Source organism: Cetorhinus maximus, chromosome 1, assembly GCF_964194155.1.
Source record: "Cetorhinus maximus chromosome 1, sCetMax3.hap1.1, whole genome shotgun sequence".
NCBI lineage: Eukaryota > Metazoa > Chordata > Chondrichthyes > Lamniformes > Cetorhinidae > Cetorhinus > Cetorhinus maximus.
The window spans coordinates 198,354,571-198,367,410 of record NC_135879.1 but is presented as its reverse complement, the minus strand read 5'-3'; the positions used below and the strand labels follow the sequence as shown (position 1 = coordinate 198,367,410).

General features: G+C 45.4%; 1 protein-coding gene and 1 long non-coding RNA gene across 4 annotated transcripts in view; one reads left to right on the top strand and one right to left on the bottom strand.

Annotated features, from left to right (window-relative positions):
• LOC144686420 (uncharacterized) overlaps positions 1-12,840 on the top strand; it is a 103,858-nt gene that overhangs the window by 37,168 nt on the left and 53,850 nt on the right. The window lies entirely within an intron of this gene.
• Positions 1-12,840, bottom strand: part of galt (galactose-1-phosphate uridylyltransferase) — a 78,574-nt gene that overhangs the window by 42,150 nt on the left and 23,584 nt on the right. For all 3 annotated transcript variants that reach the window (XM_078551551.1, XM_078551559.1, XM_078551568.1), the window contains 2 exons: positions 11,334-11,463; positions 9,491-9,547 (listed from right to left, as the gene is read on the bottom strand). In XM_078551551.1, coding sequence (XP_078407677.1) covers positions 9,491-9,547; positions 11,334-11,463 — 187 coding nt within the window. The remainder of the gene's footprint in view (positions 1-9,490; positions 9,548-11,333; positions 11,464-12,840) is intronic.

Here is a 12,840-nt window from a genome sequence, read left to right as displayed (position 1 = left end):
CGTTTCCCACTGCTGCACATCAGGAACATCGTTTTAATACATCTGCATATAATTACAAGACCTGCTCGCTGGAATCATCCCGCCACATCAAATTTAATGCCCACGTCATTAGGAAAACACGACAGCCCTGAACACTTCTCGACTAGTGTGACGTGCAGGAGTCGGGGACTTACCATTAGGGCCTTGCTCACATCGCGGACATCCGAGGCGATGATGGTGCTGGAGGCCTACAACTACCTGGAGAAACACATGCATCGCATGCTGGGTGGATTCTCATGGACGTGGCTCCACCGCGAAGCAGCTCACGAAAGGTAGGAAGTCTCCACTGACGTCTCGGGTCTGCTTCAGGACATCAGTGTCTTGGCCATGGGCTGCTATGGATGATCATCGAGGGGGTGGAGATGAAGGCCCAGCTGTGAGTGGGAGAGGAAGGTCTAGGTTTGACTGGGAGAGGAAGATGTACTGTGGGGGGCTGAGGTTGGAGGAGTGGAACAAAGGTGTCGGGAGAGCAAGGTTGGGAGGGGGGCAAAATGAAGGTGTCGGGGGGGTGAGGTTGGGGGGGGGAGGGAGTACAAGGTAGGAGGGTGTAACAGGGGACAATGTGGCAACTGGGGAAGTGAGTGTAAGGGGGGAGGAAGGTATAAATGAAGCGGGGAAGTGAGGGTGGAGGAGAGAGTAAGTGCAGGGGTCGGGGGGCTTGTCCAGATGAACATGCAAGGGAAGGATCTGTGGAGTTGATGACTGCCTCCTGGGGAGCAAACTGAGGGTGGGCGTGGTAGGAGGGAGGGAAGGCAGAGTGAGCCAGTAGGGTAGGAAGGTGAGGGTGCGACGGTAGTGGTAGAAGGGATGGTGAGGGTGGTTGGTGGGGCTTCGGAGGCAGACACGGACCATGGGGAGGGAAGGAGGAGGTCGGGGAGGTTAATGTGGATAAGGATGGGATTCTTGGGAAGGTAGGGAACATGCATGTTCACCTAGACATCCTGAAAGAAAATGATTCTGGCTGGTAGGTGATGGTGGGGAGGTGGAAGGTGATGCCAGGGTGTCAACAGTGATGGGGAATAGGACATGGGTGATTGGGGGAGGGGAAAGGACGAGGGAGCGGAAAACAAACTTTACAGTGACCATGCTTCTGAAATCGAAAGTGAGAGCAGCCTCGTGTTGGGCAGGAACAGGTGCTGCATGGGAATGTGATCAGTGGTTCACCAGACAGTGAACCCGAGCCTGCTGCAGATCTAGGTCCCACTGAGATGTGCATCTCTGTGCTGGTGGAGGGTATGACTAAGCGTTGTGATAGTCTTCCAGGCTGCTTATTTCCAGCTCTGCAATGGAGACGCAGATCAGCTCACAGAATCACAGTGCAGAAGAGGCCCTTCGGCCCATTGAGTCTGCACCAACACGTGAGAAACACCTGACCTACCTACCTAATCCCATTTACCAGCACTTGGCCCATAGCCTTGAATGTTATGACATGCCAAGAGCTCATCCAGGTACTTTTTAAAGGATCTGAGGCAACCCGCCTCCACCACCCTCCCAGGCAGTGCATTCCAGACCGTCAACACCCTCTGGGTAAAAGAGTTTTTCCTCACATCCCCCCTAAACCTCCTGCCCCTCACCTTGAACTTATGCCCCCTTGTGACTGACCCTTCAACTAAGGGGAACAGCTGCTCCCTATCCACCCTGTCCATGCCCCTCAATCTTGTACACCTCAATCAGGTTGCCCCTCAATCTTCTCTGCTCCAATGAAAACAACACAAGTCTATCCAACCTCTCTTCATAACTTAAATGTTTCATCCCAGGCAACATCCTGGTGAATCTCCTCTGCACCCTCTCCAGTGCAATCACATCCTTCCTATAATGTGACGACCAGAACTGCACACAGTTCTCCAGCTGTGGCCTCGCTAAGGTTCTATACAACTACAACATGACCTCCCTACTTTTGTAATCTATGCCTCGATTGATAAAGGCAAGTGTCCCAAATGCCTTTTTCACCACCCCACTAACATGCTCCTCTGCCTCCAGAGATCTATGGACACACATGCCAAGGTCCCTTTGTTCCTCAGAACTTCCTAGTGTCATGCCATTCATTGAATACTTCAGATGAACAGTTGAAAGTGAACCCCAGCAGGCAGCATTGAAAATGCTCAGGACATTGAGGTGAGTGTGATGGAGAAAGGATCCGTATGAAAGGGCGAATACTTGCACAAGGCTCCGAAAGGCCCTGCCATACACACACTACTCCTTCCAGAATCACTCGTGGTCCCGCTGCGTGCAGCGTACCTGCTAGTGGTGGGGGGTGGGATGAAGGGGCTGGACGCAGGGGGAGGACTGAGAGCCTGTAAATGAAGCTGAAAAACACCTTTACACATTGCTCAGTGAAAGTGAATGTATTTTAAATTATAAAGTGACACCTGTGCAACCGCTTGTGATCAGAAATTTTTAACTTTTCTACCTGCCTACCATTTCTTCTAGGTGCTGCCCTGACATCCACAGCAGGGGTGGAGACAGCCTGTGTAATGGGTGGATATGTTGCCTCTGATGACTTCAGCATGTGTTATCTGGAGAACCGAGGCCTTGAAGGCCACGGCTTGCTTTGGCTGTCCTCTTGTGGGCCAGTTAATCCCTCTTCAGTGACAGACAACGAGGATGAGGGGGTCACAGGCAAAGAGAACTTAGAGGGGCAGGACGGCCTCTGAGATTCCTGAGTGGATGACCCAGGGGTCTCCAGCTGACGCTCCTCCTCCCTTCATCTGCCCAAGGGCCCCAACCTGACTCCTTGAGGGGAAGGAGAACCTGGAGGTGCTGAGACATCGAGGTGCCCTGTTTCCCTCTCACGTTGCCACTGCAGGAACTCACCCATGGCTACCGCAATGGAGTGCAGGCCTGCATGCATCTCCATGTTCTGCTAGACCAGGGTTCCCATGGTGTGCGCCATCTTCCCCATGGAGACCTCCATATGCACACACCTGGGCACCACTTCATCAGAGAGCAGGCGGACATACTCCTCTAACTCGTATGCCACTCTGTTGAGAGCTTCCAACAGCTCTGCGTGAATTTCCCCCACATTTTGCTGACTCTCCATGATGAGTTGGAAGGCCTAATCCAGAGGCTCGTCATCTGACTCAGACCTCACAGGTCCTCTTTCCCAGCAGTCCTCCAAGTGCTGGGCAGCTCGGCTAAACCTGCCTCCTCCTGCTGTGGACACATGTCCGTGCTGTGACCACCAGACTGTGAACCCAAGCCTGCTGTAGATCTAGGTCCCACTGAGGTGTGTGTTTCTGCGCTGATGGAGGGTGTGGGTAAGCACTGTGACGGTCTTCCAGACTGCTTATTTCCAGCTCTTCAATGGAGAAGGTGTCCTCTTGGCTGGAGGTGAGGACATAGTTGGTGCTGAGAGACGAGCTGGCTAAGCATATTGGTTGCATGGCAGAACTCCCTTTGAACCAAAGTTGAGATGATTGGCGCATGGCAGCAAAGTCAAAAGCAGGAGAGAGCACTCAGTTGCTTTGAGAGAGGGATGATGTGGTGCAGGATCCTCAGGTGGGTGTTCGCCTCCAACCTCACAGATCCCACAGGCATGGTCAATGTCCTCACCAGTCAGCGTGATGGCACGCTGCTCGAAGTGAGTGATAGGTCTAATAGGGCCACTCCACCCCCAGTCTAGAACCTCTCCCTGCTGTTGTCAGCCAGTTTCTCCTGCATGGAAACAGATGGAGAGAGTGTGAGCAGGATGCACGGCACTGCATGGAATGTTTATGTGGTGAGTGAAGCCATGGACGGTGTACTAACTGTAGCTTTAAGGAATGTAGTGACTGTAGCTTTAAGACCTATTGTTATGTGTAGTATCACATGACAGTGTGAATGAATCAGCACGAAGTGTGAGGAACCTTAGGGGGGGAGTTGATGACTAGTTGCGGTTCTTGATGGAAGCATGTAACTGCTGCTGAAGCCCTGTAAATAAAGTTCATTGTTTCTTATAAGAAACCAGTCTGGAAAATCAAGCCCATAACAGGCAGGATGAGGACATGAGCTCCAGAGGATATGAGCCTGATGGAGATGTGAGTGTGTGTGTGTGTGAGAGAGAGTCAGTGGTGTTGTCCCTTGAGGTGTGAGATCCCTGTGGATGTGTACTGGGTTTCTGAGTACGTGAGTTGAGTGTTGAGCAGAGTGGCTTATCCTGGCAGAACAGAGGAGATCATTCATCCTGTTCCTGCATTAGACGGCTGTCCTCTTTTGCAGGCTGACCACCACTGCCACTCCCTCTCATGCTGGATTGGTGACCTTGCTGGCTGGTCTTCACTCAGAGCGGGTTAAAGGACATTGCAGCAGGCCTCACTGCATCCAGCAGGTGCTTGAGGGAGGTGTTGCTAAATTTGGGGGCAGCATGTTTCCTCCCTTTGACAGCCTTCAGTTCCCAGCAGCTTCCTATCCCTTGAAGAGTGCTAGCTCTCTGCAGGGGCGGCCTTTAAATATTGTGTCCAGTTTACTGAAGGCCTGAGGTGATGTTTCTCAGGAATGAATTATTAATGAGGCGGAAAGTGCCAGGAATGAGACGATACGATGTGAAAAGCCCCTTTTCCCGCCCGCTATCATATTTGGTGCAAATCTGGGATGATTCTGCCCTAAATGTGAAGCAGGGGACAAGGAGCAACTTGGCGTCAGAAGGGCAAAGCATGAGTATAAGTATATGGAGTGAGTCCACGGAGGGAATTGAAAGTAATCGGGAGAATATTGAAGCCATTTCACAAAATCACAGAATTTTAACAGCATAGGAGGCAGCCATTCGGCCCATCGTGTCTGCACCAGCCCTCCAAACGAGCATTATGACCAAGTGCCATTGCCCTTGTCTTTTCCCCATACCCCTGCATGTTGCTTCTATTCAAATAATCATCCAATGCCCTTTTGAATGCCTCAATTGAACCTGCCTCCACCACACTTCCAGGCAGTGCATTCCAGACCCCAACCACTCGTTGTGTGAAAATGTTTTTCTCACGTCACATTTGCTTCTTTTGCAAATCACTTTAAATCTGTGCCCTCTTGTTCTTGATCCTTTTACGAGCGGGAACAGCTTCTCCCTATCTACTCTGTCCAGCCCCCTCATGATTTTGAACATCTCTATCAAATCTCCTCTTAGCCTTCTCTCCAAGGAGAACAGTCCCAATCTCTCCAATCTATCCTCGTAATTGAAGTTTCTCAACCTTGGAACCATTCTTGTAAACCTCTTCTGCACTCTCTCCAATGTATTCACTTCCTTCCCATAGTGAGGCACCCAGAACTGTACACAATACTCCAGCTGAGGTCTAATGAGTGTTTTATATAAATTCAGCATAACCTCCTTGCTCTTGTATTCTATGCCCCTATTAATAAAGCCCAGGATGCTGTACGCTTTATTAACTACTCTCTCCACCTGTCCTGCCACCTTCAATGGTCTCTGTACATATACACCCAGGTCTTTCTGCTCCTGCACCCCCTTCAAAATTTCACCCCTTATTTTATATTGTCTGTCCATGTTCTTCTTACCAAAATGCATTACCTCACACTTCTCTGCATTGAACTTCATCTGCCACCTATCTGCCCACTCCACCAACTTGTCTATGTCCTTTTGAAGTTCTACACTGTACCCCTCATAGTTTACAACACTCCCAAGCTGGTATATGGGCTATCAGCGAAACCTGGAGAAGATAGAGTGATGGGAATGTGGGGCATTGAGTGGACTAGGATGTTGCCATTTTATCTTTGCAATGAATGGTTATCTGTGGAGGGTTGAGACAGCAAGGTAGGCAAGGTGAGCATTCAAGAACCTGAGGATCAAGGTAATACAAGGTGTGGACTAGGGTTTTGACAGCAGTGAGGAGAGGTAGTGGCAGAGTTGGGCAAAGTTTCAAACATTGATGAAAGCAGTTGTGGTAACAGAACGGTTATGAAACAGGGTACTCATCCCAGGTAGCTCATTATATTGAGGTGTCGCATCTCCTGACAAACTGAGCTGACATCTGAGGACGTTGCTGAAGTTATGACCAGAGAGCCAGAGGTGTTAACAGGAGGAGCTTTATAACTCACTTATTGATTCACCTGTCTGAAATAGGTTCAACAAGAAATATGATGAAAATATGCATGTAATACCAAAGCTCACCAGATTTCAGAGGGGCTTATCTGACACTGAGCAGAGATTTGACGCTTTTGCCCTTCACAGACCATTTGCAGCTCACGTATACTTTCGTAACTTCCAAATTTAACTTCAGAGCTATGGATCAAGTGCTGGAAAATGGTATTAGGCTGGGCGGCTTGCTTTTCGCCCACACAGACACAATGGGCTCAGTGGCCACCTCCTGTGCTGTAAATTTTTATACATTTTCTAAATTTCTGCAGAAGAGGAGGAATGTGTAGGGATGTTTTGGCAGAGGACGGGGGAGTTGCACTATGTGAATTGCTCCTTAGGAGAGCCTGCACGGTTACGATGGGCTGAGTGGCCTTCTGTGCCGTAACGATCCTATGATTCTATTCTATGACTATTCAAAAGCTCTCCTAACCTGCCTCCCATCTTCCACCATCTGTAAACTTCAGCTCATCCAAAATTTGTCTGCCCATACATAACTTGCACCAAGAACCATTACACATCACCGCTGTGCTTGTTACCTCCAGGTTGATTTTAAAATGCTCATCCTGGAGTTCACATCCTCATAGGTATGAGGATAGCTTCACCCCTTCCTAACCTCTTTCAGCCCTTCAACCCTTCAAAAACTCCGCATTCCTTCCATTCTGGTCTCATTTGCATCGTCAATTTCCTCTGCCCCACCACTGGTGGACATGTCTTCAGCTGTCTAGGCCATAAGCTCTGGACCTCATTGCCTAAACCTCTTCAATGCTCTACAACGCTCCCCTTTCCCTTTGGACAAGCTTTTGGTAACTTGTCCTAATATTTCCTTACAGGGCTCAGAGTCAAATTTCATCTGAAAATGCTTCTGCGAAGCTGCTATACAAGTTATTGTTGCTACAGATGTATTGAGACAGAGAGATAAAGATGAATGTGGGCCCCGTTAAGAATGGATGAAGGTGAGACTATAAATGGATAATAAAGGAGTGACAGGCTTGTTAAATAAATAAATTGCAGTTTATCAGATTACAAAATTGAAGAAAACTGAAACTTGCGCTGATTTATTGCCTCATTCAGAAACTTTAAATGGAGTGAAATTTGTTCACATAGCCTTGCTTCTAGTACCCCTACACAAACGTACATCAACTCCCTGCAGCAGGGAGCAATGCAGACCATTACCAGCACGGCCCAAATGGCAATCATCATCAATATCATTGAATAGCGCCTTACAGGCAGCAGCCCATAGCACTGCCTGCCCTGGTGAATCAAGCTAAGGCACTACGTGAACAAATTTCTCCCCAAAAACCTATATACCTAATTTTTCTTTATAGTATGCTTACGATTATCCCTCTAAAGAAAAATAACTTACATCTGCTAAATACTCAAATAGATGTCAACATGTTACATCTCTTCTCAACGTCAAGCACTCCCAGGTCAGACATTGATTAAACACGGGGTCATGTTTCCACAACTTCCCCAATGGCGAGTGATTAAAGATGCTGCCTGGTTTAGATCAGCAAGTCCCAATTCCATTTCCCAGGCTCTGCGAGGGCACTACAGTGACCCCCAGTGCCCCAGGGTGGGCAGCAATAAGAAACACCTCTCAACACTTGTGCTTAAGATGTACACATAAAGAATAGCCACCTGAAAAATGTATATTAAACCTAACCTGAGAAAGGTACCCTTTTTTTGTACAGCAGGAGCACTTTCATTTCCAACAGTCATTTTTGTGGCCACTAAAAGGCACACAAGTGTGGATATGTTATAAGTTCTGGGTCAACAGCAACTGAATTAAAGGCCGGGATTTTCCGGCGCTGTCGCGGGCGGGACCCGTCGCGGGCGGGACCCGTCGCGGGTGGGACCCGTCGCGGGCGGGACCCGTCGCGGGCGATGCGGCGCCCCAGCCAGAGGTCTATTGGCTTGCGGCGGGACCGGAAGATTGTGGCGGCGGGCGGCTGCAGAAAATCCCGCCCAAAGCTACCACCCCCATTTCAGGTAGGATTTCTACACCTGCAAAGGAGGTTTAGTTTCATCCCATCAGATTGGGATGGATTCCATAGACGAAAGTGCATTGCGTTGACCTACAGTAGCCTTCTGCCCCACGTATCAGTTCACTCTGAAGATAAGCAACTGCATTCATTTGAAATGTCTCCACACAATTAGGGCAGATGATTTTTCACCTTATCCTTTGATAAATTCCGAAAAATATCTATATTTACCACAGTGACACTCAGGCCGTAAATTATAAAATAGTAATATTGGTCTCTGAATGGATAGGAAGTACAAATCACTTGAGCTACAGGAATTTTGATGCATATATACAATAATATAAATAGAATGAATAATCTCCCACACATTTTCCTATTACTTAAGATAAAAAAATGATTACAGTCACCTAAAAAGAAAAAACTTGCATTTATATAACGCCTTTCACAATCTCAGTGTCCCAAAGCACCAAAGAAGATAATTTTGAATTGCAGTCGCTATTGTAATGTAGGAAACTAGGCAGTCAATTTGTGCACAGCAAGCTCTCACAAAGAACAACATGATAATGACCAGATAATCTGTTTTTGTGATGTCGATTGAGAGATAAATTTCGGTCAGGGCACCAGAGACGACTCTCCCGTTCTTTGAAATGGTGCCACGGGATCTTTTGCAACTATTTGCGATGAGGTGGGGCTTCAGTGTAACATCTCAACTGACGATGCAGCACTCCCCCTCAATAATGTCACCAGAGTGTCAGATTTTCGTGGTCAAGTCTCTGGGGTGGGGCTTGAACCCACAGCATTCTAACTCAGACATCAATGCTGCCCACTGAGCCACAGCTGACAACTTTTACCTATCAAAATGGTCAAAAACAGTAATTTTCTGGGAATACCATCACCTCAACGTTCCTCTCCATGTCACATACCATCCTGACCTGGACATACATCATCATTCCTTCACTGAAACTGGAGGAGAATCATAAAATTCCCAATTTAACACCATTGTGGGAAAACCATCGCCACAAGAAATGTAATGGTTCAAGAAGGTCCACCACCACCACCACTACCTTCTCAGTGTAACTGAAGATGGCAATACTTCCAGCCTCCCCAGTACCACCCATATTCCAAGAACAAATAGAAATCCAAAATGGTACAGTTTTGCACACGGTAGGCAGACAGTTCTGAATTGCAGAATCAGGAAGAGCACTGAAATCCCACAAATCCCTACATTTAAAAATAAACTGGTTCCAGTCTATATTTCTTTATACTGAAAACAGAACATTGAATATTTTTCTTCAAACAACTTGTGGAATAGAACAAGGTTAACATATTTCATGACCCTACTGAACGATGCAGAACACCGTTTGTAATTGGAATGTGTGAATACAAGATGCACAATGTGTAATAGGCTTACCTGACAGTGTGGGTGTGGGTTTGAACATCCCATCATTGCACCTTTATTTTCAAAAATCTGAAATCAAAATATTAACCAATTTTATGAAAAACACTGACAACAAAGCGGCTACCATTTCATTCAAGTTATCTCTGCAAACATTCTTTTCAGATTTTTTTTCTTAGACTTATAAAAAATTGGATCAGAAAAAAATCTGTTAATAAGAATTTTTGGTGTTGCTAAATCCTAGTGTGGTTTCTGATCATTTCTACAATGTTGCTGTAGCCATAAGACCTCTCAAGTCACCCCAACTCAGTGAAAATTCAGGCCCTAGTTCTTACCGAAGCTTTTAATGATCCAGTACTGCCCAAAGAAGATCTCCTCCACTCCAATCTTAATTCCTCAATAGCAATTTGCTCAAGTAGTGGTTATTTAGCAGTTTCTGGGTCTCACTGACTTACTGATACTAGTCACAATATCAAAGGTCAAAATAAAAATTCACAGCCCTAGTCCTGCAGTTTCAGTACGAACATCAGATTCCCTCAGCAACACAAAACAAAATTCCAAATAACTTTAGCCCAGATGTTATATGTCCTGTCTAAGCTATATAAAAACTTTGCAAATTCATTTAATTTTCTTTGCCAATCAAGCTTCATGGCTGCTGGTAAATCTTATGTCTGGTTATAAGAAAAAGATTGCATTTATGTAATATCTTTTAAGACCTCAGGATGTACCAAAGTGCTTTCTAACCAATACAATACTTATGAAGTGTAGTCATATTTGCAATATGTACATAAAGTATCATGTGATGTAAGTTATTGTACTGCACTCTGGGTATTGTAGTCTACTATTATTTTATGGCAACGACAACTCTCATGATGCATCACTAACAAACAAAATGCAAAACCCTAATGTCCAACAGCCAGGTTAAATTTCTAAGTCAATCTCCATGCTCCAGAAGTGCAGGCTCCTGGGGAGGACAAAGCATGAAATAAGCAATTTTTCTTAGGGTTTTGTATGTTTTTGTGGCCATGTTATTCCCAGCTATTTACACCAACCTGACTGAAGAAGCAAACTGATCATTGAGAATAGTGCAACAAAATTATTAAGCAATTTGATTAGCTGACATTGCGGTACTTACTATCATGGAGTTATCTAACTGCACAATTTTGCTGAATACTTGCTTCTCATCACTGTATTATATACACACAATGATTTTTTTTGCAGAACAACATTATTCTGCTAATACACTGTAAGCCATTAAGATTTTAGAGCACAACCAACATATATAATAATTTACCTATCCATACAATTTCCCACAAGACTTCCTTGACATATTTCTACATTTCATAACTCTGAATTCCATTTGCTGAATCAAACAGGTCTGGTCCCTTTTAAAGCCCATCAATGTTTTGTTTCACTAACCTTGCTGACAGTCTGTTCTTTCTAACTGACAAAAACTTGTTTGCATTTGCCATTTTCTTTCCATTGTCAGGTTTGACAATGTCTCAATCCTGTTAAAACTTTGAACAACAACAATTTCTACTTTATATATCACATTTAACACAGTAAATGTCACAGTTGCTTTACAGCAGCATTATCAAACATAAGTAGATCTTAGGATAGGTGATCAAAAACTTGGTCAAACAGGTAAACTTTAAGGCGTTTCTTAAAGGAGGAGAGATAGAGAAGAAGTGGATACTTAGCTGAACAAGTGTTCTGTTGCTAGGGAAAAACAGCACATGAAACAGGGATGTTAAAGATGTTAAAACTGATACACATGGTTCTGCATGCTACGAATACAGAAGGAAATTGGCATGTCAAAACAGAACAGTAAAATTAATGGCTTTCCATCTCTGATTACCTGCACCCATTGATACGTCGATCCTAGTTCTACCATGAGTTCCGCCCATTTGTCAATCACAGCTCGGATTTCTGGAATGGACATCAATGGCAAGGTGATGTCGGAATGAGGATGGAAGCACATGACCTTACTGAAAGAAAATATGCAACTGAGTACAAGACACATAGTTATAATTAAAGAACTGTACCATCCTTGTAACTTGAAGCACTAATTACCACTATTTTTTTTTGTTCATTTATGAGATGTGGGCGTCGCTGGCTAGGCCAGCATTTATTGCCCATCCCTAATTGCCCTTCAGAAGGTGGTGGTGAGCTGTCTTCTTGAACCGCTGCAGTCAACATGGTGTAGGTACACCCACAGTGCTATTAGGGAGTTCCAGGATTTTGACTCAACAGAATGAAAGAATGGTGATATATGTCCAAGTCAGGATGGTGTGTGACTTGGAGGGGAGCTTCCAGGTGGTGGTGTTCCCATGTATTGCAATACTAGGTCTGAAATAGGTGCCCTATAATAGAATTGCCACCTATGTAATTTTTATCTGAACAGTTCACTTCTGCGCTTTCCTTCAACAGCACCTTCCAAATTCACAACTTCTATCACCTAGAATGGCAAGGGCAGCAGACACATGGCAGCACCACCACCACCTGAAAGTTCCTGTCTATGCCACGTACCATCCTGATTTGGAAATATATCACCGTTCCATCACTATTGCTGGGTCAAAATCCTGGAACTCCCATCCTAACAGCACTGCGGGTGGTACCTACACCGCATGGACTGCACTGATTCAAGAAGGCAGCTCACCACCACCACCACCACCATCACCTTGTCAGGGACAATTGGGAATGGGCAACAAATGTTGGCCTCATCAGCAATGCTCACATCCTATGAACAAATAAAAAAATGCCAACAAAGGGGTAATTTTACACTCACACTCCCTAAACAGAGATTCTCCCACCAGAAGTGAATATCAGGAATTTTAGCATACAATCCCTAAAATTGTCCAATAAAAATAGTCCAATCTTTATTTCTCTTTCTGCACCTGACCTGACATTGAATCCACTATTACTTTAATTGGTTCAGGGTCTTTGCGGTTCATTTCACAATCCTTCAATCTGATTAGTTAAGGGGATAGTTGCTTGCCCTGTTGACACAGGTCCAAGATTCCATGTAAATGGTCCTGCACCATTTCCATTTCCCATTCCCAGCAACTTCTAGCAGTCATGGAAATAAAAATGGGCAAGAGTAACTCTTAACAAACAGCAAACACCATATATTGACCAGCTACAATAAACTCTAGGCTAAGGCTGAGAACTCTACCACACACGGTCAAGACAAAGTGGCAGAAAACCAAATTCATGTTCTCCTTATGGCCAATATAAACTGTTTCTCTTCAATTAAAGTCTACCCTGTTAAAGTCACTGTTCATACATTGAGGAAAGAATGAATCTGAAGCCAGTCCTTTCCTGAATTCAGGTTTATTCCCAAGACTACAGGGTAAAGGCAAAGA